This window comes from Haemaphysalis longicornis, unplaced genomic scaffold (assembly GCF_048455015.1).
Source record: "Haemaphysalis longicornis isolate Haplotype H1 unplaced genomic scaffold, Haemaphysalis longicornis Haplotype H1 scaffold_2, whole genome shotgun sequence".
NCBI lineage: Eukaryota > Metazoa > Arthropoda > Arachnida > Ixodida > Ixodidae > Haemaphysalis > Haemaphysalis longicornis.
This window is the reverse complement of record NW_027526295.1, coordinates 207,591,803-207,617,163: the sequence shown is the minus strand read 5'-3', so window position 1 is coordinate 207,617,163 and position 25,361 is coordinate 207,591,803. Positions and strand designations below refer to the sequence as shown.

The 25,361-nt window shown below is 47.8% G+C and overlaps 1 protein-coding gene across 1 annotated transcript in view; it reads left to right on the top strand.

Annotated features, from left to right (window-relative positions):
* Positions 1-25,361, top strand: part of LOC144169829 (lachesin-like) — a 144,301-nt gene that overhangs the window by 83,370 nt on the left and 35,570 nt on the right. Inside the window, exon 3 of the mRNA XM_077699194.1 lies at positions 17,265-17,371. Coding sequence (XP_077555320.1) covers positions 17,265-17,371 — 107 coding nt within the window. The remainder of the gene's footprint in view (positions 1-17,264; positions 17,372-25,361) is intronic.

The window sequence follows — 25,361 nt, the reverse complement described above, 5'->3', positions numbered from 1 at the left end:
GCCTTTATAAAGCTAGAGTTATCAATGTGATGGCATAAGGGATGCGTGCTCGTCTCGCATTCCGGAGCTGCTGACTTCAATTTTCATCCAGGCTGTGACAATGGCGAAGGCGTCCCCGTACGGAACTCCGCCACCCCCGTCACGTAGTGACAGCGTGGGGGACGAGCGAGGAGCGGTTGAGAAGCCTTGGTATTTATGACAAAAAGCCTAGAGAAAAACTTAACTGAGTTACCACATGGCGAGAGATTAACAGCGAAGATACAGGAACACCATTAGCCGACGGTAAGCGCGACGCTTTTTACTTAAGCACCAAATGTCGACTGATTACAGATACTAAGATGGCAGAATTTATACGCGGGAGCGGCAACGGTTCCTCTGCCTTCAGAGCTTTTTGCACACGGCCAGAACAAAGCACAGACGCACAAGAACATCCTTTCCTGGTCCCGTGATTGCCGACGCATGTTGAGTCTGAGAGAGGGGGTAAAGGAGAGATCCCCGGAGGCGGCGCCCGCTGGCAGACTAGTTGTCTCAACACGTCCCCGCTAGAACCCGTTTGTTGCGGATTTTGCAACTGCCTCGGGCATTAACCGTCACCAGCAAGTGTCCGCGCGGCGGACCCGCTCCTGCGCGTCGTAGCTGTTGAGGAAGGCAGCTTTACCGCCAAGAACAAGAAGCTTCCACGCACTACACCAAACTTGCAGCACGCGCGCACAGGTTAGAGGCGCGCTGAATTTTAATAAGACCCAAACTTAACCAATGTTATTTTCTAGTGAGTTACGTTGCGCTTATGAGAGTGAAAGCTTTCCTACGCTTTATTTCATCCCGTCGCGAGTGAATTTCAGCCCCCGGCGCACGAATGTTCTTTCTTATCGCTTCGCTCATTCAGAGCCTTACTGCGGCGGTAACACGTGATTAGGCGAGAGTAAAACGGCTGCTTCACCTATGCCTGATCGCTGAGCGCTGGCTAGGCCATCTGTGCGTGCGCTTCAGCGCAAGCGAACCACGTGACTAAGCGAGGGTGCAACGGCCGCTTCGTCGGCGCTTGGTCCCTCAGTCTCACCATTGATGGCGCACCGCCTGCGCTGTCTGTGCTTACCTTTCAACCCAAGCGAAAGGATGAATCCAATCATCCAGCTGATAGAGCTAGATGGTAGGCGCCACGAAATCTCTAGAAAAGTCAAACTCGCGAAACACTCTGTGCGTAACCTTTGGTTTGGAACAGTTAAAAAGTGTTAAGCCTGAGTTATTTTTAATACCGCAGTCGGTTATTATGCCTGCCGTTTCTCAGTTATTCCGGATTGTCGACCTAGCGGGCCAACTACCCCTTCCGCATTAAAAAATGCTTGCTATGCTTTGGGCTACAGCGTGGTTTGGACTGCTAATGATCTCTGGATAAGCTTACTGAGGACAGATGCATATGAGGCTCCTAGAAATGAACCAGGGCTAGTAGGTTTCTCGTACGGGTGCACTTCTAGTACGTGTGTGACTAGTCGCACAAACGATTACTCATGGCAAGTACTAACTCTTACGCAATTGAAGCATTGCACACTCTTTGAGCTAACCTAAGAGGAATCTCTTTTCAACTGCACTCCCCCTTCAATAAGACCAAATTTCGTAAAATATTATTCTGCACGAACAGTTTTGTTTAATTAATGTTTCCCTGCACACTCCAGACGGATAATTCTGCACATGATCTGTGTAAACCGGCTCTGCAGCATTTAGCCAAAAGCTCGTAAAGGAGCATGCTACTTCGGAGATGAAATCTTAAGAGGCTTCAATAATTGAGGGAACAATGTGAGGTGCCAACACAACTTGTGGTGTTGGCACCCCACAATAGACACCCCACAAAAGCTTATAGACATTCTAAATTAACTACGGCAGAAAATTTCTCTTAAAGAAGTTGCAACGCCCGACCGACTAATTGTAGTTGAGAATGGCGCGTGGCGCTCATTAGCCTCTTATTTAGGTAGTAGTTTGTAAACCGTCACTGCTTCATCTCACAAACTATCACCCACCCCTAGTAAGTGCAGGCACGTCAAGCTCCAGGAGTAGCGGCACCCCGCACATTCTGCCCGCGACGCCTCCACAAACAGACGGAACGACCTTCCCGTGTTCGCGCCTGGTTCCGGATCAGCCCACGTTTTCGCGCACGCAGCCGCCAATAACGCGAGGCCCATCCTCGTGGAAAATGCATGAAGCCCTCGTCTATTTGTCAAGCGCCCGCGCGCGCGCATCAATCGTCCGCGAGGCACCGCCGCTGTCTCTCGGCAAAGCTCCTCGGCCATCCGTGACTGGCAGCAGCCAGTCGTTTCGGCCTTCCAGCGGTCCCGGCTGGGCCATACCGGTAGAGGAGAACCGCCGATCGGTTCCACCCCGGATCCGCTTTTGATGCGGGGACCACCAGCCCGGCGAAGCTCGATCGCAAGAAATCCCGCCCGGCGCTGGGAATATGCCCCGGAATCCACCCTCTATATATACGAATTCGTGGCCCCGTGAGCTCCGAGAACCCCCGTCTTGTATGCGTCGCGGATGAAAATCAGGGAAGGTGCGATGAGGAGGACAGGACTTGTCGGAGAAAGCCATGCGTCGATGGCTCGCGGACGCGAGCCCTGGTTGACGGTCCCATCTCTTTCCTCCAGCGGCAGCACAGCATCTCTCGTTTTTTTTTTCTCCCCTTATCCACCCTACGAAGAATACGTAAACATGACAGATCGAAGAATGCGCAAACATGACAAGCTCGACCTCTGTTCTCTTTTTTTCTTTGGTTCGTCGTCTTCGAGGAGGCGTTCGCCCTTGAGTGGCGCTTGGTCGATGACGCTGAATAATTCATGAAGTCTTTTGTACTTTCAAAAGTTTCTGGATCCCGGTTTTCATGGTTGACCGCTGCACCAGCAACAACAGCTGTTGGTGCTGCAGGCGCGCAAAGGATAAAATAAGTAATGTTCCGGTTTGGAAAACTCAATGGTTTTCTGCGCGCGCGTTTTTTAACCGAGGTTGTTTTCGCTTTCAGCGTTAAATAAAATTAGCCAGCCGTGTCTTGCCCCGTTCGATGGCAGCTTTACTCGCCTTGGCAGCGCCGTTTGAAGACGGCGTTATATTCCCACATGTGTGGGAAAGCTGTCACGATTTCTTTAGAGAAAACAAAGTTCCTGTACTGTGCTGTCTGGAACACAGTCTTTCTGAACATGCGTCATTTAAACTTATTTTTTTCTACAAAAGGCTGATACGCCGTCAATGCATCATTGACTAAAATGACTTACTGCAATATATGAAGAAAAAGGCGCATTGTACGCTGCATAGTGCCCCAATCCATCAATCAATCAATCAATCAATCAATCAATCAATCAATCAATCAATCAATCAATCAATCAATCAATCAATCAATCAATCAATCAACAATTTTTGCTGAAAGGAAGTAACATTTTGCGTAATTCTAGACTATTCGGCTATGATTGAGTCATTTTTTATAGATAGTATATTTAGCCTGAGTATCTCCGCGAGTTTGCAGTTCCCTGGGATTTTTTTTTTTTTTTTGGTAATTCAAGCGAGAAATAACCCCAGAGTTTTGGATAAAGGAAACCTTTGAGCGACTTATGAGCAACGTAAGAAAAAATGCATTTTGTTTGTTGCATTTTGCTACGTGCAGAAGTTGTGCAAATGTAAGTGGAATGTGCGAAAAAAAATTAACTGCTGCTCGCGACGTTCGTTTCACTACAGGCAGCGTTCTCATGCTTACGCACTCAAATACAACATCACTTAACGATATTGCTTACCTGCCTATGCAAACATAGACTTCACTTTATAATTTGGGGCGCGCAGCTCTAATAAAGTATGATTACGACCCATCTATGGCCAGTGAGACCGCTGATACAGCCAAATGAGGTTTCGTAGGGCGGCTGCCATTGTATATCACATGGATAACTTGGCACTGCGCATGATACGTGGAATATCGAATTGTGATTGTGTGTAGGGCACGAATGCAGCCCTGAAAATTCGCAATCCTGCAATTATTGATTGATCGAAACTGATTAAGCCGCGCCTTCGAGTCGGCTATTCCAGCTACGCTTCGTAGACGTAAGTCCAAACTTTCGAGCACACACTTTTAGAGTTTGCGAATCAGCTGTGGCGGACGAAATATTTTAGTATCACCAGCTACACCCCCACTTGGATCTGCCTGTCGTATCTCGTGCGTAATGACACGAGAACAGGCATGACGTGCGCAATGTTAGATGAAACATGACGTGGAGATTCTATTGGTTTGAATCTCAGCTGCTTGAAATGTGTGTGACGCGGACTTACTAATGCAGCCGTTACTGTAAACTTGACCTCCAGACCACTTTAGTGTGGTGGACCGCTTTCGCAGAGGTCATAATGTTCGTTCGGACAGGGGCGCGCAGAGCGTGGAGGTGGCACTGGTGGCTCTGATAGGAAGGGCGGCTAGGCCTGAGGCCTTGGCTCCTCCTAGACAGCAGAAAAGAAAATGAATCTTGACGGCGCGGGCAGAAGGCTTGCGCAGGTAGCGAAATCTACTTTCCGCCTTTTCCCTGCTCTTTTCAGTCAAGAAGACACAAAACCAATAAAGAGAAGGGAGTGGCTTCTCTTGTAACCGGAACGCGGTCCATTACAGCGCACGTCCTCAGGGTACGGCGTTGCTGACGTAACCACTGGTCATAGTCTCCGGCGGCGGCGGCGGCTCCCGCGTGAAGCGTCACGTAATGCGCAACACGCCGCGGGGATGAGCACGCGTTGGGCGTCGTCGTTCGTCACACACCGCTGTTGCGGACACGGCACGTATACGCCCCTGACACAAGCTGCAGGACCGTGTATGTCCCTCCATCCCCGGCCTTTCGTTGTTTTCCCTTCACTATCGTTTATCTATTCTTCCTGTTCTCCTGTTCGCCCAGCCTCCGCGCACAGGTCGCCGTTTCCCTAGGCCTCTCTGCTGCCATAACTGCGTCTGCAACGGCGCCGTCGACGTATGGAGCGAGGATCGGGCCGGTTTCCACCTGCGACCGGAAACGGCATACGGGGGTCGGGTAGCAGAAGCAGCAGCAGCAGCGGCAACGGTAGCGGCATTTGTATTGCATTAGCGGCCGACAGCCCGGTCTCTCGCTCGTTTATCCGGCTGCAAACGTGCGTCCTAGCCCTGACGTGCGCCAATTACCCCCGGCAACTGCGGCGCCGGCTGCGGCAGTAACCGGCTGCAGCTCAAGCGCCCTTCTTTTACGCCTTCTCCTCCAAATTTGTCTTCTTTCTCCGTCCGTTCTATTGGCTTAAACTAAAGCACTTCCGACGTGCCGTTTTCTGTTTGAAGTTGTAAAATGAGGCGGAACGAAACGTCGGAGCGATAAGGCCTCTCTCGCGAGATGTTTTCTCGTTCGCCGCTGAACGAGGCGTTTGCATTCCGCTCGCGTTTTGGTGCGGTTTTGTCCGTCATTGGTGCCCGCCTAAATGGCTAACAGCGTCAAGCCGCCTCTAAATGCTTCATTTATGTTTTATGAGTCCGGGTCTACGCTTGATCTCGCTCGTTTTTGTTTTTATAGTTTGAGGTTAACTAGTACTATTCCTGGGGGCACCATAGTCACCGCTTCCGCTTTTTGGTGGATGTGATTACGCCTTGTAGTGTTTGTATCTAGAGATAACAGGTGGCGTGTCGAAGGGGATGAGCGATGAAAGTTTCAGAATTGTGCGTCGATCAGGTGGGGGACAAGTTTAGATTCAAAGCTTATATTACGGCTTTTGAAAATAAAAATCAGTTATTCGACAGGAGGTACAGCGCCATAGGCAGGTTTTGTCAAATGCGATAATTGATTGAAGCTATCGTGGTATAACGTGATGCGGCAATAAGTTGTGGTATTTGCAGGACACCTGGAAGGCCTGAAAGGAGTTGGGGCGGGAAATATGATTGTGATTAAAAGAGATGGAGCTAGTGCGTTAGTATTTTTTATTCCCCCAGCCTTTGGGCCGCACGGAAGAAAACACGAGGATGTTCTCTATTCAGGATAACGTTATATTTTTACACCATAAGGCTATGTTCGGATGGTCGCTTTAGAGCGCCTTGCAGGGCTCTGAAAACCGGCTGCGCGTTCGATGGTCGTAGTCGAGCGCTCGAAGAATGCTCGGCTGGTAATCTCGGAGCGTCGTTCTCCCACTCGGAGTGACTCCGACTTATTTGACCCCGAAATGGGAGCGCCGTCGAGATCTGTGGAGCCGAGCGGTCACGTGTATCGGTATCCGCGCTGATCACCAGCGGGCGTCTGAATTGCACGGCTCCTGCAACTTCGCTGTCACCGTACCGAGGGTTAGCTACCTGTTAGTCGTCGAAGTGCTTTGTCGGACGTAGTGTCTTTCTTTTTTGCTTAACACGCGAAAACACGCCGCATACACCACGGACGCACTGACGCAGACGCCGATGCGACCTACGTATTGCGGCGGCGGCAAGATTTATATAGGTTGCCGTGAAGCGGCGCAGGTTGCTCGAGCGGGCCGAGCTACCGCTTCATGATGCAGCCCCAAATGACCTTCAAACCGCAAATAAAGTTCCACATGCGCGAAAGGAGCATATCGTAACGACGAAATTTGGCTAATAATTACCGCTACGGAGCATGATGATCGGCGGTGAAGAAGTGGAGACGTCAAAGAAGTTTCAAGGTTAACTAATTTACTTTACTGATTACATTTACATTTAATGATCTTTAACACATACAGATTTGCCCGAATACACTTATTACATCAAATTAGATAGACGGTCAAGAGAATAAAAGTACTTAACGGGACATAGCTGACTGGATCGCGGTCTCCCGGTGAAAGAGGGCGACGGCGGGCGGTAGCGTTTCTCGAATCAGTCTCTGGTGCAGGCCGCCCGCCCCGGGAACCCCGCGCGCGTTTATGTTTGCTTCAAGCGGACCCGTGGGGAAAAAAAGCGCATTCTGATCCCACTCTCTGCAGTCAATCGCACAGACGCTTCTTTACACCAATCAGCCATGTTCCTGCCAGAACAAAAGGACCCATTACACAGAGACACAAACTTTGAACCCGAGAAAGCGCTTGGAGAATTATTGACGTAAACAAAGTAGTTGAGGCAAAATACTAAAGTACTAAAGCAGAGAGTTGAAAAGACAGAAATTCTGTTTGAACTACATTGACGGCTCGGAGCCCGAAGCGGCCGGCGAAGACTTCACGGGGGGTGTGGAATGCCGCGGTCGCGCTGAAGCCAAAGCCAGCGGCCGTGCCCAAGCTCGGCCGCTGGTCCTCGTAATAGCCGCGTCTTCCGGTCGGTCGGCACGCAAAGACACACGCTGCATGCGTTTCTTGAACAAAAAAAACTGGGTCTTGGTGTCCGAAGAAGTAATCTACAGAAAATGTGGTTGATTCCTGCGTTATAGGAATCAGTACAACACGAACGTGAAATGCACACCGAAATCTGTAGGTGAGCATGATTTCGCGGTTCGGCGGCTGTCTTGTGGGCGTGCTTGGCGAGCGACGTCCTGCTGGCGGGTTGCTTCGGCAAAAGTATACTAGCGTCATTTCTGTGACGAATATGACGTCAGTGAAATCTTGGGGTATCGCGGAATAAAACACTTTCGTGTTAAAATATAAAACCCGAAAACGAACAACCCTAAGTACATCCAGAGTCCTTCAATACATTGAAGGACTCTGGTACATCGTACTATTTAGTAGTAAAGGTTGCTTCTCCGCAAGAAAACCCTACGTGCAGGGGAGCACCCTTTACGGGCCGCTTGCTTCGTTGTACTGGCGTCACTTCCGTGATGGATATGATGTCAGCGAAATCTTGTATCTGGGAACAAAACAGTTTCATGTTAAAATGAAAAAAAAAATGCGAACTGAACGGGTGCTTCACCGACACTATATTGTGACTGAAGATGACAGTACAAATAGTCATTCGGCACTTTTCTGAAAGCGAAAATCAAATATCTGGCGCAGCGGCAAACATTGCTAAGCGGCATGGTGTCTAAAGGCGCAGAAAACGCGGGACAAAGACAAGAACTACACAGGACAAGCGCTTTTCCTGTGTAGTTTTTTTCTGTGTCTCGCGTTTTCTGCGCTTTTAGTCACCATGTCACCATACCAACTTGCCCACTTGTCGGTGCTCCCAGAATTTCTAAGCGGCCCACTCGGCTGCTCGTACTGCGACTGCACTGGTTTAAAAAATGCGCGCCAATCCACCCTGTGAAGGTGGTTGAAAAGCTAGGCTGTAAACGACACCCACAACGATTACCCATGCGACCTCACTTTAATTAGCACACGTGCATGGCTCTACAAAGAGTGAAACAACAGACAAGTGAAATGCACTTAACCACACTCTTTATTACTTCAAAGATATTATTCGCTAAGGTCAAATCAATGCGGGATCCATGAATGGTGTTTGGTTGGTTGAGTTTTATTGGTAAGGCACGTGAGTGGAAACTCTTTTTTTATAAAATGAAAGGGAGCTCAAACCCGGTGTTAGACCATCTTCGGCGGCGGCCGAGACAGAGAGGCGAGATCGTCTAACACCGGGCTTGAGCTTCCTTTCATTTTATAAAAAAAATGTTTACACTCATGTGCCTTACCAATAAAACTCAGCCAACCAGGCACCATTCATGGATCCCGCATAGGTTCGACCTTAGCGAATAATATCTCTTTGAAGTAATAAAGATCGGCGGCGAGATGGAGGAGAAGGAAGATGTTATGTGTTGTTGTGAGCTTCCTTTAATTTTGCTAACTCCTAGCGTATGCTCAAGGCGCACACACGGCCGCTTTACGCACCGTGGGCGGAGCGTACGGCGGCGCGAGAGGTCGCGTGACGTTATCACGTGGAATTGAGTGAGAAAGCAGGGGGTAAATCCGCAGGTGTGCTCAGTAAGTGCAACGTCTGTCTCCCCTGTCTCCGCGTGGGCTCGTAGCTCAATCGGGGAGACAACGAGCTATCGCGGCGTTTCTGTATTCGTTCCACGTTCGATACCTGGCGATGCCAGTAACTTCTTTTTTGTTCGCGGGACTTTTCTGTCGCGACAACGGTCGCGACAGAACTGCATGCGGTTAGAATGAAAAATGGAATCTGCACTCAGACAACAGTGCAAGGAGTGCATGTGCGATCTTGTGTAGGTTCAATTTTTCACTCCTGCATCTGTCTCCTCATTCGTAAAGTTCGCACATTTCTTCACGCTGTTTGGTAATCTTGTAGAGGTACAGTGAAGACCTCCTGCGGCGATTTCTTAGAGTGTACGTAACTAAAAGGGACTTTGCAACACTTCTGATAAAAGCTTTCACTCTTTCCTTCGCGTCTGGAAGCACTGCGAAAGCTATAGTTATTGCCATCATAGAGCGTCACTGCATGCATTGCTCGTCGCAGCAGATAAGCCTGCCGATCCTGCTTCGCTTTTGTGGCATTATTTTTAAAGTGCCTATGGAATGCGTTCATTGCTGCAACTGAAAAAAAGCTTGTCAACAGCCACTACATCGCTGCAATGACATAATTCCAGCGGTCAAAAAACGCCAAGACCGGGAAAGAGAGAAAAAAACTTTTGAGAAAGTTTCTAAGTTAGCTGATGGGCCTTATAGCAGTAATTTTTGGCAGAGGTATATTGCGACTCCCTGATCCGTGTACGGTATGTAATCGGTGACCACATTCTGCAAGCATTTGAGATTTCGAAAAAAAAGTTTGAAAAATTGTTGCAGGCTTCCTTGAAGTTGCCACCGGACCCTCATCCCAAACGAAAGGGGGACTGATACGACGGATCATAATTGTTGCATTGAATTTTTTTTTATATCTGCCGGGGTGGCACATTAGCTATGTCGTTGTGCTGCTGAGCCCGAGGTCTAGGGTTCGATCCAGGCAGCGGTGGTCTTTTTTCAATGGAGGGCGAAAACAAATGCGACCATGTGCCGAAAGCTCACCGCATCAGTTAATGATCCCCAGATGGTCTGAATTAACCCGTAGCCCTCTACAACGGCGGACCTCACAACACAGGTGCAGCATCGGCATCTAAAATTGCGAAAATCTCTTTGAATCTTTTCATGGCAGATGTCAGCCCTTATTGCATTTCCTTTTTTTGCAGTGGGGTCGTTAACCGGCACCTCATTATTGGGTCATTGATAATGCCTTATTACGACGCCCTTACGCTCACGCGGACATTTCTGGGCCTTCTTGTACCCTTCGATGCGCGCCTAACTAGCAGTAATTACGCTCATCAGAGCCATGGTGCTTGCTCAGAACTTCGTGTACAAAACTCGATTAGCCGGCAAAGCAAGCGAGCTGAACCTGTGCACGCTGGAAGGGAATCTTAACTTGCGTCTCTTCTTTTTGAGTGTGTTTAAAAAAATCAAGTCAGAAGGAGGGCCGCATGAAAGGAGAGGAGCTTTTCGCCCGACTACGGCTACACCTAGGACAAACAAACTTTTCAGTTTGCTGTTTTTCTTACTTTATGTTGGTCATCTTCAGAAGAATATTTACCTAATAAGGATGTGACAGCGCCGCTCGTCGTACCTAGAACCACTAAATCAGCTGCGCTTAAGAGTAACGACACTGACGCACGGCGGCAGCCATTTTGGGGCCTGAGTAAATGGTGGCCACCTTTATGTGCCCTATTTCGGCTGGAATTGACGGGCGGAATTGGTCCTGGCGCCGTTTGGCAACCATGGCAGCTGTGTTTGCTGTTGGAGGATTTCGAGACAGCGCGCGGCTGCGGCAGGGTCAGGCTCAGTTATGCTAGCGTAACTTATTTAGTGGCTGTAGGTTGCACTACAGCCAGTAAATAAGCTACGCTTTTCTAATGGCTGTAGGTTACGCTAGGCCAGTCGTTCTCTTCTGGCGGGACGCGGAGGAGGCGTTTTCTACCTTCCAGCCGGTTGAAAGAGCCCAGTACGGAGCAGCACGGCATCGCTACTTTGTGTGGGGCTTAAACCTCTACTAGTCTCACCGTGTCGTACTGCCACGGTGCGCTCCGAAAATCGCGATTTATCGAAGAACGCACGCACGAAGCAACAAGGCATCAAAATGTCAGCGCCTATGGTCTTCCGGGGTAAACAAATGTCACGTGACGCGGTTCGACCAATGGCCGCTGTCGGCGGCCTACAACAATTACAGAAAAGAGTGCGATACTCTAAAACCTGATCTAGTGGCTCTAGTCGCACCTAGCTAGACAGAGAACATAGCTAAAAATGTAGTTTGTGCGAACATGCCTTAACCCAAGCGACCTGCATAAAACAAACAAAATATCATAGTTATTGTTAGTGCGGAGTTGGGGGACAAGGCGGAGGAGCAGGCGCTAGGGTTAGCTTTCATGGACAACCGGCAGCGTGCGTGGAAAACTTCCTGCACGTTGCCAAATTTTCGTTCATTTACTATGAACTAATTATCTGGGGCCTGTGAGGCTCACTTAAAAAAATGAACTGTGAGCCATGGAAGCGCAGATAAACAGTACTTAGGGATGAGTTATAACTGGCCTACGGCCCACTGTCTTTCATGTATTAAAGGGACCATGCAACACTTTTTAAAACTTATTTATAAATCTTATATGCTTGCAGAACGTAGTCAACCAACACATCGAGTACTTAGATTAAGGGGTCGCGAAGTGCCCCATCCAAAAAATTTAGAGAACCTTGCACTCATGCGTAAGACTCGAGTAGCGGAGCTGATGCAGGTGAGCATTGCCGGACACATCGTTGACTTTCGGTATCACTGTTTATTTGCATAGTTGCGGCGATAGTAATCGTCATAATATGCATCGAAGAGGTTGTTGTCTTGTTTGCCCCGAGTGGTAAATTTAAAGTCATCCTCGGCCTTGTAGACTTCCACCAGCTCTTCATCATCGAATCGAGGCAGCGGGTCAGAATCTGCAAGTCCTCTCGGGAAGGATAAGCACACTCGTAGCCACGCCGACATAATGACTTATAGAGAATGCGGCGACCTCTCCAAAGCAGGTTGTCTTATCATCTTTAGCATTAGAGCTGGATTTTTTTTATTTTTTTTGCTAAACCCCCAACGCGAGCAGGGGACTCGGTTGTCGCCGCGAGGCACGCGCTCACGAGTGAGCGCTCGGCATTTTCTTTTTTACTTTTTCCTGCAACAGCGAACTTACGGAAAGTAACTGTTCTGCTGTTAGATATTATCACTTTATGCCCATAATTTGTTAGAAACTTGCTCAAAAGATTTTTCTGTCTTTCCCGGTCTTGGCGTTATTCGAGCGCAGGAATTTCGTCATTACAGTTATGTAGCGGCTGTTGGCCGGCTTTCCTTGAGTTGCAGCAATGAACGGCTTCGATAGCCACTTTAAAGAGAAAGCCACAAAAGCAAAGCTGACAAGGAAGGCGTATCTGCTGCGACCAACAAAATAGGGTTGCTCCGTGCTGGCAGTAACTATGGCTTTTGAAATGCTTCCAGACGCGAAGGAAAGAGTAAAAACGCTTATCGTGAGTGTTGCAGAGTCCCTTTAAGGCATTTCCCGCAATTTGATGCCAGGGAATAAGAAACAGTTGGAACACAGGAAACAGGTTTCCTGGCTTCTACGAATTTTGATTACGCATTGCCAGCGTGAAACCCATTCGTCAAGTCGCAGCTAGTTTGCCGCCGTAATGTGCTGGAGGCAAGTATACTAGAGAGGAAACTGCGCCTCATAAGCCATGTCGTCGTGGGGGTTCATGGGAAGACCCCCCTTTTCGGCTTGGGCTCGGCATGACAATTGGATTCTTAAGCGGATTTTGGGATTTGTTTTCTTCGCTATGCATTATCACGTTTACGAGTTACAAGGAAGCTGAAATCCTCCCGTTTCTGTGGTAGCCGTGTTCAGTGAAACAGCAGGAAATGCGTGATCGCACCTGACGTTTCTCATGCCGCAGTCGAAGGACGTACGACTGAGCGGGTAATATGCCGCCGCGAAATTTGTAGCCGACGAAAAGAAGAAACAAAACGTACTTCGACGAAGAGAAGATACGGCAGATACGGGCGCTTGTATGCGTCCTATCTTTTCATCGTCCACGACTGTTTAACGCCACGTTTTCTTTTTTCTTGTTAAACTAGCTGGCGGTCGGTTCACCGGTTCACCACGAAGGCAACGTTTTCATAGGCACGCTCAAAAAACTTTCGAAACTCTTCAAACAACTTATTATTTGAAATAATGGTAAAATTAATAAAATCACAGTCTGTAAAGAGTCACCCCCCAAATATTAACATTGTTCGTAGCTACAACCTAGGCCTGCGGAATAGCAGGCACAACCGTTCCGGCAAAAATACGCGTTACTTCTTTTTTCCTTAGCTCTAAAACATCCTGTTTTTATTTTCCACTTACATAATTGCACACTATCCTTCGCGTTTTTGTGGCACTTTGTTTAAATTTGCGGTCACTAAAACGTTTCAATCCAAGCCAATGATGAAACTAAGGCGAGCGCGATGTATAATGGCGGTCTATGACGAAACAGACGACCTTGATGTGAGCCGCATAGACGCTAGCGCCAGATTCCTCTCTAGTGTAAACTGTAAGAAACTCTATGCTGGAGGCGCCACAACTGGCGCAGTCGACAGTAATGCGCCCTTAGTGCAGCCACTGCGCGTGCGCAAGACAGCCCACATAGTTCCCCGAATCATATCAAGATTTCAAGAATGGAAATGTTTAACCAAAGAACAGATAAACAAAGTCTGAGCTTTATAGCCGCGCGAGGCAACGCGCGGCGCGACCCTTCCGTAGTTCTAGTTAGGAGGGTCGGGTTTCGGTTAATTTTCTTTTATCATTATTATTTCACGCGATTTTCAAGAAAGCGGGGAGGATCGCGAAGGGGCCCTCGCGGGTATATCAGGAAAAATAACGTTCTGGCAGCCATCTACGCGCAGCGCGGTGCCCATTGGGTCTCGGCTGCCGACTTTTGATGCGTTATGATGAGTTTTCGCGGCCGCCGGAGCTAAATGGAGCGGGCTAAAGGGGAGGCAGGGGAACGGGAGGGAACGGGAGGGCGCGCAATAGCCGGTGCGATCGCTGCAACAAGAGAAGAGCGTCGTTTCAAGCCGATGACGCGGCACCTCGCGAAAAGAGAGCCCATCTGCGCGTCGTCCATTCGGGCCCGAGTGGACGCCGATCTCGCGCAGGGGTGCGCGCTTGATGTCCCTAGTTTCCCTCGAGGGGTCTTGCCAAAGTCGGAAACAAGTGGCGAATTAAGTCAGTGGTCGCCGCCACAATGAACCGTTTGTTTGGCGCGCACGCTGCGGCCGAACCCGCTGTCGGCTCTGCGCGTTCGAAGCCGAATACCCGCTCTCTTCGCCTTTTGGTCTCCTTTTGGGGTACTTCTTCTCTTGACGCTGGCGGCTCCATCAAGAAACCCCGGTGACCATCCGCTCCATTCTTGCCCAGATTATTTCTTGTTTTGTCGTCTTGCCTCGGCGGCAAAGGAAAACAAAAAAAAAACTCAAGCTTGAAAAGAAGGCCTTTTCTTTTTATTTTGAGCGCAGTATGGCTTTCGTCTATCGGCAGGTTTTATGTTTTTGCTCAGAAAAATAATGCACGCTAGTTATGCCTCCTGGACCTGCAGAACATAGAAAAAATGCTTAAAAAAGCAGTTGGCCAGGATGCGCCAAGCGGGCAAGCACATCATTTAGAGCAATCTTTTTCGTATCTGACCGTAAGCAGCACAACGTTTTGTTTGTTCTTTCTTTCAGTCTTCTAACTGTTGGAGCTAAACCGAGTTGGGTCGTTAGCGAGAAATTATACTCCTTACTTCCTTGCATCGCATCTGGGAGTCACTTTTTTTCGAAAAAAAAAAAAGCTGCGCTGATCACCTGCGTCGCAAATGTACACGCAAACTGACCCACGAAAGCTCGTTTTTTGCACTGTGCTTGCAGACGCGCGGGCGGGCGCTTTCACAATCGCTAGCGTCAGCGCGTGGCTACGTCATTATAAGTTGCACATCTCAGTTAGTTCAGCTCCGTATTTTTTAGACGTCATTAACAAAGTGGAGACTGCGCTCTAGTACATAAGCCGCGTGCAATACTCCGGATCAGGCCATCTGTTGGTGAGAATGATGTCGCGAGTCTGACTTGCGCGTTCGACTTCGCGACGCCGTAATCAAAGGTTCAATCGAAAGTACGACACCCGAGCCACTTCGAAACCAAAGTTGGCAGAAGATGAGGGATAACGTTCGTAGTAACGTTAACATACGCGCAAGGAAAGCGTTCTTGCTCTACCCTCCCGGTTTCCAGCGACCCTCATGTCTCCATTTTTGTCTTCCCTGTTTCCTGCTAAAGCATTTGTGTTTTTTTTTAATTCTTTCCAGGGCGAAAATACAACTTTATTATGACACGAAGCCCCGAAATATTGCCTTGGTTTCATTTTAAAATAAAAATTGGGTTAAGCGACAGAATGCTCTGATTTTGTTTTGCTATCTCAGAGTCGCCTAAATGGATCAGCTAAGACGAAAATAAAGGGCAGAATACGCAAAGCAAGAAAAAATGGAAGCTGCGAACGTACCGGGGGCCTTGTTCGAGGCCCGTTTTCGACCAAGCCTCGTTTATCTTTTTCCCTTGTTTTCTCCGAACGCGTAGTTGCGTGTTCTGTCTGTTGCTTTGGAGGGCTATCAGTTTTGCTATTTTTAACAGGAGTGGTCTTTTCACGCCGACATAACGACTTACTCCCCTATCTGCTTCCTGACACGTCAAAATGATCCCGGGGGACTGGAGGGGGGGAAGGGGAGGGTACAAGTTTTTTTTTCGTGAAATTGCTGGGGTTTACTTTAGTAGCGAGCATTTATTTTTCGCCTAGAGAGTTAGCAAAAAAGGGGGAGGACATGCAACCTTTATTTTTTTTTTCAGAATAAATACTCTCAAAAAGAAGCCTCTAGGCTGCTGGTTTAACAATTTGTTCATGATTACCGATAGATAGCTGATGTCACTTGATTTCGTTTTTTTTTTTAATACGAGCGGAGTTCTTATTTCGAAACTTGGCGCTGGTCTTATTTCTTAATGTACAAATCGTACTCCAAAACATAATGATCAGGAGTGATTGTAAATTCGGAGCGGTAAGCTTGTGGGCCGGTTTGTTTCGGAACGACTTTGGTACTGCTTTTTTCACTTACTGCGCTTGTTCGTTTATAAACCATGCTTGGGCTTGTTTCCAGCAAGCCACTCGTAACAGAATTTCTTCTCTAACGTTCTTCCGCACCTTTGCGTTAGCTTGCTCGCTCTTGGCGAACTTTTTTATACGAAAAAGTACAATGTATCCTTTTAGCTCCCCTCTCTTTCCCACCCCCTTGAGCGGCTGGCGTGTGTCAAAGAAAACGATTTCGCGCCTTTCGGCAGTAAATGTGCACATGAAACACTACATTATTCTTAGTGTGATTTCAAGAAACGAGTTCATTTACACTCGTAAAATAATATTTTTTTTTGTTTAAGATACACCGTACCACGTGACAACCACCTTTCGACGTTCTAGGAAATGACGAAAGTGTACATGCAGGTAGCTTCACCACAGTACATATCGTTTCAATAATTTCCGACGAGGCATACCTTTGGGAAGCCTTTAAAGTGCCTTTGGAGAAAATTCATCTGCAGGATTACGAATAGGCTAAACATCCACCCTAGATCTTTCGGTAGACTGCTGCCATGCTTCAAGCGAGCAAGGGCATTTCTGGTATCGCGAAATGTAAATACATCAAGCACACCGTACCTCCCCATTAATTGTAGATGAAACGGGAAAGAGGGTTCTTAGATTATTATTCAATTCCTAAGCAGATTTTGTCCTCGGACAAACGCCGAGGGAACCGAAAAGGTCTGGTCAATGTGCAAAAAGCGGGAATCTTAGCTTCTTTTTAGAATAGCTTTAACATAAGGTTAGTCTAAAGAATAATTCAAAGTTTCATGGGGAGAGAAACTGTAAAAATCCGGTAAGAGATGCCGGAAAGAGGCTGTGAACATGGGACAAAAGGTACGTGTTACACGCAGATCAGGGCGATTGATTTTTTCTACACATTAGAGCACGCAAGCTCCGTACGTATAGACGGCAACTCCTAATGCGTCGCAGTCATCTTAGCGTCATATGTATACTTATATCCTTTCCGCATGGCCTTCGAAGAGTGAGAATCTCGATTTTCGCTGCCATTTAAAAATTAAGCAGGCGATGGTCCCTCGGTGGAAGGCCCTGAGGTTCGGTATACTGACCATGCGTGGCTTGTATCGGGATAAGGGCTGGAGAGGTGTACATAGCGGTGCAATATAGTGGTTATGCTCTTTTCCCTTCAAACCTCTGAATATTGTTTTGACAAACGACGTTTGCTTTTTGCAGAGTACGAGGTTCTCCCGGAATTCGCTGAGCCGGTTCCGAACGTGAGCGCCATTGTTGGCCGCACGGTGAAGCTTCCCTGCGTGGTGAACAACTTGGGACAGTACAGGGTGAGTTATCGCTGTATACTTTATTGCAGAAAATCGTGTCGTAGGATCCCATCGCGGTTTCCCTGGAATTCGTGTCGTACGTCAACTGTAAACGCAGGGAAGATCGCGTTTATGCCCTACTCTGCGTAGAACACTCGATAAGACATACTTTTTCCCGGGAGGGCTATACAAAAAACAAACAAAAAACATTGAATGTCTAGCAAAAGCAAACCGACTTTGTACCAACCGCTAAGTCTAAGCCTTTGATGCAAATAGTGATGTAGCCAATAAGCTACACCTCCCTGTCGGTGTCATCACACCTGACACAGACATGCATATGCAACCTTCTCGATGGGGATATGGCATATCCCTGCCGGGCACGGAAAACCTAAGAGGAATAAGTCTAAGTGGGTTGGCTTATATTGCGGTAGCATGATGAAGGGGGCAAGGAGATACATCCGCCTTTGATGCCATGGGGAAGAAGAGATGTGGAATTTTAAAAACCATAAAATGAAAAAGGTGAATCAGTGATATCTCGTAAGGTTTACAACACGCACCCAGCTTCATTTAAACCAATACAAAGATACAAGAACCTTCGGAAAGACAACAGACGTTCGCATTTCTGTAAGCCTGTTAAAAGGCTGAGCTGTTCGTACATCCACGATGTACAATGCTTCGATGACGCAACGTAACAAAACAAAGGGAGCAAAGAAACAAATCAGCAAACGAAACTAAAAATATTCGGCCACCTTCGCAGTTGAGATGCGAAGAGTTAGAAAGTATCGGAGCTGGTGGTCTTCGCTAGCTTTAACTTGGCTTTTCTTAAATCTGCCCTTTTTGATGGTAAAAAGCGAAGCTTTCTTTATACCGACTGAGTTACAATAAAGTCCACAATCCACCCTCCTAAAGTCCAAAATTCTGACGGGAAACGTACAAAGCCAAAGTTCAAAGCCCGCTCCCCCTCCAAAAAAAAAAATGTTGTGTGCCCCCAGAGCGATAAAGAAATTGGTGCAGCTTGAACTAGTGATGCAAGGCTGGAGGGATAGCCGAGCTGGCGGTCGACCTAGCTTCTCCCCACACTGACAGCAGATCCCGGCAGAGAGGGAGCAGTGTTATGCCGTTTTGGAGAGCACTGAAAAGCACAGACCATTAAAGTATGTGATGATGATGATGATGATGTCCTCAAATATTTTGGCACGTACCCACAAGGGGGGATTGGCCAGGGCTAAACTGGTTAAAAACGTGAGGACTTCAAAATACTTATTTCCGGAAAGAGGGTGTAAAAGGAAACTTAGTTAAGAATGAAACCCGAATTACCCATTAATCAGCACCGTTTAGCAATTCAAACGACCTGAGGCAGAAAGAAAATTTTGAATGCAATTATATATATCTCTTCTTGCAAACCCCAGCTTTGATGCGCCAATAGATAATATAAGTGTTATCGATAAAGTCAACCCCAACCGCTCAATCGGCTCTTTCAAAAACAGTTGTCTAGCTATTGAGAAACGGCGACAGTCGAGAAAAAAATGTTCGATTGTTTCGGGGACCTGGCACCGCACACATAGTTCTGTAGGAGAAAGTTCTGATCTGAACAGATAGAAATTAAGCCGTGGAACCCTGCAGCGCAGCTCGGTGAAGGTCACCTTGCATTGCCGAGAGCCACAAAAATGAACATTCCACCCGAACTTTAAATGTTGGAACTCTTCAAATGATAAAAGCGAATAGGAACGGGTGGCGTCTAAATGCCAATATCGTCTTAGTCTCGCAGATGCAAATAGAGCCAGATTAGGAATTCCGAATTGAATGGGAGCTGTGACGGCGAGATTAGCTAAATGGTCCGCTTGCTCGTTGCCCATGTCCGTATGGCCAGGGACCCAAGACAAGCGTACCTCCTTCACGTGCCTGGGAACAAAAAATAATAGTGTGCGGTACAATGGAGATTCCGAAGAGGAAGTTAACGCCGATATAACTGCCATCGAATCAGATAATATGATAATTTTTGATACATGCTGCGGTACTTTGCATACAGCGAGAGCTATTGCTAAAAATTCGGCCATAAAAATGGGTGTGTAATCCGGGATTCGCAGCGAATAACTCCAGTCTAAAGATTGTGAAAAAATACCAATTCCAGCTTTCTCGCCATTTTGAGATGCATCAGTATAAATCACAAATGAAGAAGGATACTTGGATAAATATTCATTTAAAATAGCGGCTAATAGCGAGCGTGGTAGAAGTTTTGCAGCGGAAGGGAAGGGGTTTTGAAAGTAAAACTCAGTTTCTCGCTCGATTGTGGATACCGGAATAACCTCATATAACTTAACAGAAATACAATCCAGGCATGATTGAACGAATAGCACTTGGGGGGAGATACGTTTGGGCCACGGAGATGTAAAAAATATACTCGGATCACAAATAAATACCGGCTTGGCAGCCCCGAAGGGGGCTTCGTACATGCAGAGGTAAGTTTGCACCGTCAGCAAGAGAAAACGGACCCTAACTTCAGGGACGCGTGCCTCTAAGTACAGAACTCGGTTCGAAACGAACCGGGGAAGGCCAAGACAAAATTGAAGAATGCGCCTCTCCAGCAGGTATAACGGACGCAGTTTGAAGATAGGGCAACTGCAAAACAAGACGCACCCAAACTCCATGACTGGCCGGACATAGGCTCGGTACAACAGCAAAAGGGTGTCCCGGCGCATTCCTGCCCGTTTCACACATAGTCTTTTCATGCAACCAAATGCTCTCTCCGCTTTTGTGACCGATGCGTTAATATGTGCCTTCCAATCAAGAGCAGACGTGTATGTAACACCAAGATATTTCAGCGAATCCACCTGCGGAATGACTTGATTTTTGTAAGCGAGAGAAATTGAAATTGTTCATGCAACGGGGAAGACAAGTAAAGCACTCTTCGACACATTTAACGTTAAATAAATTCTGTCAAGCCATGTCTCCAAGACAGATAAATAGGCCTGCAAGCGGTCATATAGCGAATGAATGTCGACTGCGGCTGCAAAAAACGCTATATCATCCGCATTAACGTAGGTTGTTACATCTGGGAATATAGGAATGTCACTCATAAGGATGTTAAAAAGTAAAGGCGATAAAACCGATCCTTGAATGTGCAGTGTTTTATTCCTTAGCAATCGTCGTCATCCTTTTCATCGCCATCTTCCGACGGTACAGCCGCGTAGGGAAAATCCTCTTGTAGCGCGTCCTCGCCTGGATTGACCTCCACTGCTTTGTCAGTTGGTCTGGTGGCCGTCTCCACGTGTGGATTGTGAAGGGATGGCTTGACAGATTCGTCGTCATCGTCTTCGGCGCGGCGGACCTGTAGTGCGCCGGTCGCTAGATGACGACGACGACGACTACGAATGCAGGAGCTCCTCATGTATCGTAAGCCCACGTGGGAGCCTGGATGACGCCGGGCGGTCACCGCGAAGCACGGGCTCACGTGCGCCCGGTATATATATTTTTATAAAAGCCACTGCGCGAAAGTCGTGCACGGCACATATTGCCGGCGACGCCGGGCGGAAGCCTCGAGGCACACGCTCACGTGCGCTCGGAGCTTTCTGTCGACACCGGACGGATTGGTGTCAGCCTAACCAGCTCTCCTGTTAATAGCGCAATCAGATAGACGCCGATTTCATAACGCGAGAGACCCAGGCTCTATTAAGACCACGGGAAGCGTTTTTTTTTTTCGCCTGGTTTTTTTTCTCTCTTTTTTCATGCGGCGGGGGTCTTTTAATTGTTTTCTGTTGTGCGTAACGTGGGGGTTTACGAAACCGCTGTTTTCGTTCTTTTAATACTTGTTTCCAACTTTCCGACCTCCCGAAACCAAGCGCGAATTTGTCTTCCCGTCTCATATATGAGGTGGCCTGGGAAGGCGAGATTGAATGGCATTTGCAAGCTATGGGCGCGTAGATTCGTTGTTGGGTTTATTGATATTTTCGGCTTCAAGATGATCCATTTGGGTGTAATACTTGTGTAAATTCCTATCTGGCTTTTTTTCCCTCGTAGGTGTTGCACACTGCGTGCAAAAACAACTTCTGGTTCTTTCCAATTGGCTGCACACGTTATTGTTCCCCGCGGCTGCTAACCCCGCACCCTTGAGGCCTTTTGGGGTGGCTCAGTCGTTAGGTTGCCGATTTCACGGCGTACAGATCCCTGGTTCGATTCCCAGGGTGTCCCTAACCATATTGTTTTTTTTCTTTCTTGAGGCCTGCACTCCCCACACCTGCTCGTGTACTCCTTGCCTCCTGACTTCTTTCCCTGGCGCTTCTGGGCCTACCATTTTCACCCTCTCCACTTCTTCGATGATAATATTTTCCTGTTGGCGATCCGCACGGACAGAGCTCGAGTGTACCAGCGCCGATGTAAAAAAAAAATGTGGTTGATCCCGCTTTCATTGGAATCGGTAAAACACGAAAGTGAAATGTGCCTTGACAGGGTCAGTTGAATGTTTATTCTGCATCGACATGAACTTGCACATCGCTATTTATATTTCGTCGGTATGACACCGTCAGACTTATCAACATTAGACAGTGAATTGGACGCACCGGAGTATTGCGTAAACCCGAATGAAACCACACGCGCTTGTAAACCATGCGAACAAAACCGAACGGGTTGCCAGCGAACCGTTTGGTAAACTCGCGGTCCGCTGCAGCGAAAAAGCATGATTTGCGGGGTTGTCTTGTGGGTGTGCTTGGCGAGCGACGACCTGCTGGCGCATCGCTTTGGAAAATGTGCGACCACCGCGTTCCTGCTCCGTGGAGTGTGCGACAGACGGAAGCGTTTCGACGAGCGCAGCTGGCGCAACGGTCGGCGCTCGTTAGCATCGTGATGCAGTACTTCGCTTCACCTCTCTTAGACGGCAGTGCCATCTAAATGGAGGAGGTTATAGGAAGGATATATGGCGCGTTCATACAACCGTCGGTGCTTCAGCTCATAGCGCAGTGGGTAAAGCGCCTGGCACCTCCCGTTGCGGCGACGAAGATCCCGGCTCGAATCCTGGCGCAGCCGCGTCAATAGAACTTTTCTGGCGATGTCATTTCCATGACGGATATGACGTCAACCAGATCTCGGCGGATCCCGGCATAAAACACTTTCGTGTTAAGAGTAGTGGCGTAGATTAAAATACAAGCAAAGAAACCGAAAACCGAATATTCCTGTTTTATCGTTGTACGAAAACGCCAACAGACACAAAAAAAAAAGACGATCAGACGTTGAAACCACAAATTTATGTTTATTTTAAACAAATGCGCCTATAAACCGAGACGCAACGGACCACACGAGCTCTTATCACTAGTTTGCGAAACAGGCAATGTTGAGAAACGAAGAATACTCCGTACGCTCGTCTGCGTCTGTTGCTATGCAGCTAGCAGATTAGGATCAACATGCTATACAAGCGATCGATTTATACTTGCCTAACGATGTTACAAATGGAGCACTGCCGCCCACTCTCAGCTTTATTTCAAAATGAAATCTCTTTCGCAAGCTGGGGCCCATCTTTGAAGTCATTACGGTGCCATGAAATATCAGGCAGCCGCTGCACCCTTGGCTCAATGCTGCGCAACATGAGAGTGCGCATTGCCCTCCACGACAACTGTGCTCAATCAGCCTTTTAAAACTTACATCGTACCTTTGGAAGGACTTGTTGTTGTGCGAGTTGGTGCATTTTCTCAGAAGGGGTAAACTGAGCTAAGGAAGACGCTACACAGAGAGAGGTACACAAAGACAGGCGCAGTCACAAAGGTACACAAAGGTACACAAAGGGACAGGCACACAAAGACTGCGCCTGTCTTTGTGTACCTCTCTCTGTGTAGCGTCTTCCTTAGCGCAGCTTACCGCTTCTGAGAAAACACATCGTACCGTCGGCTGAACGATAATCTTTGCTGCTCTAAAATATTTGAGTGCACAACATGAACACGGCATGACACTAATCTTGTTCCATATCATTTGGGCTGCGTCATTCGGCAGCAGTTCGTTCCAGCCATGTACACACAGCGCAGACTTGCCGTGAAGTTCCGAAAGAACGCCCACCCAAAGTACAGAGATATGAAGGGAAAAATACGGGATCGACGATCTTTCGGGTCAGGTGCGAAAAACGAGAAAAAAGTGGCCGCACCGCTAACCGAAACTGCGGAGGTATCAAGAAATACCAAATGGGTGACTTTCGGCTCAAGTGCGGGAAGGGCAAATAGGTGACCGCGTCAAAACGATGATTGGCGTTCATTTTGTTCCCCCATAAGCTCTAAAGCCATCTATTTTAGGGGGTGGGCGATCCTTGGGGTCTTTTAGTAAATAGAATATTTCACCCTTAAAAGGGTGTAGGCGATGTTTCGGGGGTCGGCATTCGCTCGGAACTTTACGGTAGTTGCCTAGTTTGTTGGGGCCGAAAACCGGCCATTTTCACCAAAACTTCCCGCCATATCTTAATGCGGAAGCGATAGACGGCTCGTTGAAAGAAAAATGGCTCGCTGCTTGTTCTGCGTCCCGTGTACGGCGTCTGCAGCAGCGGAGTCCGAGCCTATAGACATGCAGGGGGAGGCCTGCGTAGTACATGCGTAGTACATATAAGGCATGCGTGGTACATACTCGCAGAGGTCTATTGGGCAGCACTTGCAAAAGCACTAAACACAGCCAGTTGAGCTAAAAGTGATGTCCATTGTCTGTAGCAGCCAAACGACCCCTAAACCTCCAATTGGCTATGACGCGTTCCATGGCGCACTCTGCGCCACTCCACGTGGCAGTACTACCGTGCGGCTATGAAATGGGAGGCCTCTAATCGCCGCAGCCGCGACTTCGGCCGTAGTCAAAGTGATCGTGAAGTCGGCAGTGGCCGCCTGCGCAGCAGTCCGCAAATACCCTACAGCAAAATTCTGAAACATGACTTGTACCGCAAAGCACAAAGGAGTTCCCAACGGCGTTCGATTGGACGTTAATGATTTCGCATTCATAACCGATAGGAAGTGCTTAGGTGCCATCGAAAATTTTGACGTCCATGAGCCGTTTCTCCCGGTGTTGAGGGCCAATGGCATCAATATGAGGCTGCGCGCAGCTTATATTCACAAATCTCCATATTATTTAAACTTGTATTTTATCTTAAAGGGGCCCTAAATAGGCTGCCAAATGTTACGATTTTGCGTGCGCCGTCACTGGAGTACTATCCAAGGAACGTCATCCCGCAAAAATTGTTTAAATTCGTTAAGTATTAGCCGAGTTATCACTCGTTAAAAGGGGCCACCCATAAGGCCTGGGGCTCTCCTCCTCTAGTAGCTCCTCCGAAGCACTGTGGAAGCCGCGACGTCATCGACCCGGTGCAAGACCACAGAGAGAAACAGGGCAATCCATCACCCTCCTTGATGTACGCGTCATTCATTCATTCATTCATTTCTATAGCTCGGGAGCACCATATACGGATTCCCCTTCTCTACCTTAACAACAGCAATTCGCCGAGAACGTTTAGCGTAACTGTTCGCCTCTAATTTCTTCGCTTTTTCAAAAGGCATACCTGCGTATAGCGATATACACAACACTCAATGTTTAGCGTGTGTGAAACGCAGAAAAGAAACGTTTACACCAGTTGTAACAGTCCTTGTGTGCGCCAAAATAATATCAAATACCGGCTTTTTGTACCTCGGTTTGTACTCTTAAGAAACATGTCCGTCTTTTAGGCATAACTTAAGATGTAAGAACTTCTCTGAGCCATCTTTTGGATGCCCTATAGTGGGACCCTAGTACTCAGGCAACATTAGTTTATAATTTTCATTAGACCGGCAACGCAGTCCATAACATTATACCACTCTGTAAAAAGAAGGAAATGAGGCGTGTATCTGGAGGCCTAATTGCGAAGTCCTATAGAGTTACTTTCCAGGAGCATCTAATTCAACAGAAAAGGATGCTGAAGATCAGCGCAATCTGTTACACCGATCACAATTCCAGTTTTTGTAGGGTATAGCACCCCAGATCATTGAATAGCAGGATAATTTATGTGCAATGTGAGTCGATTCCC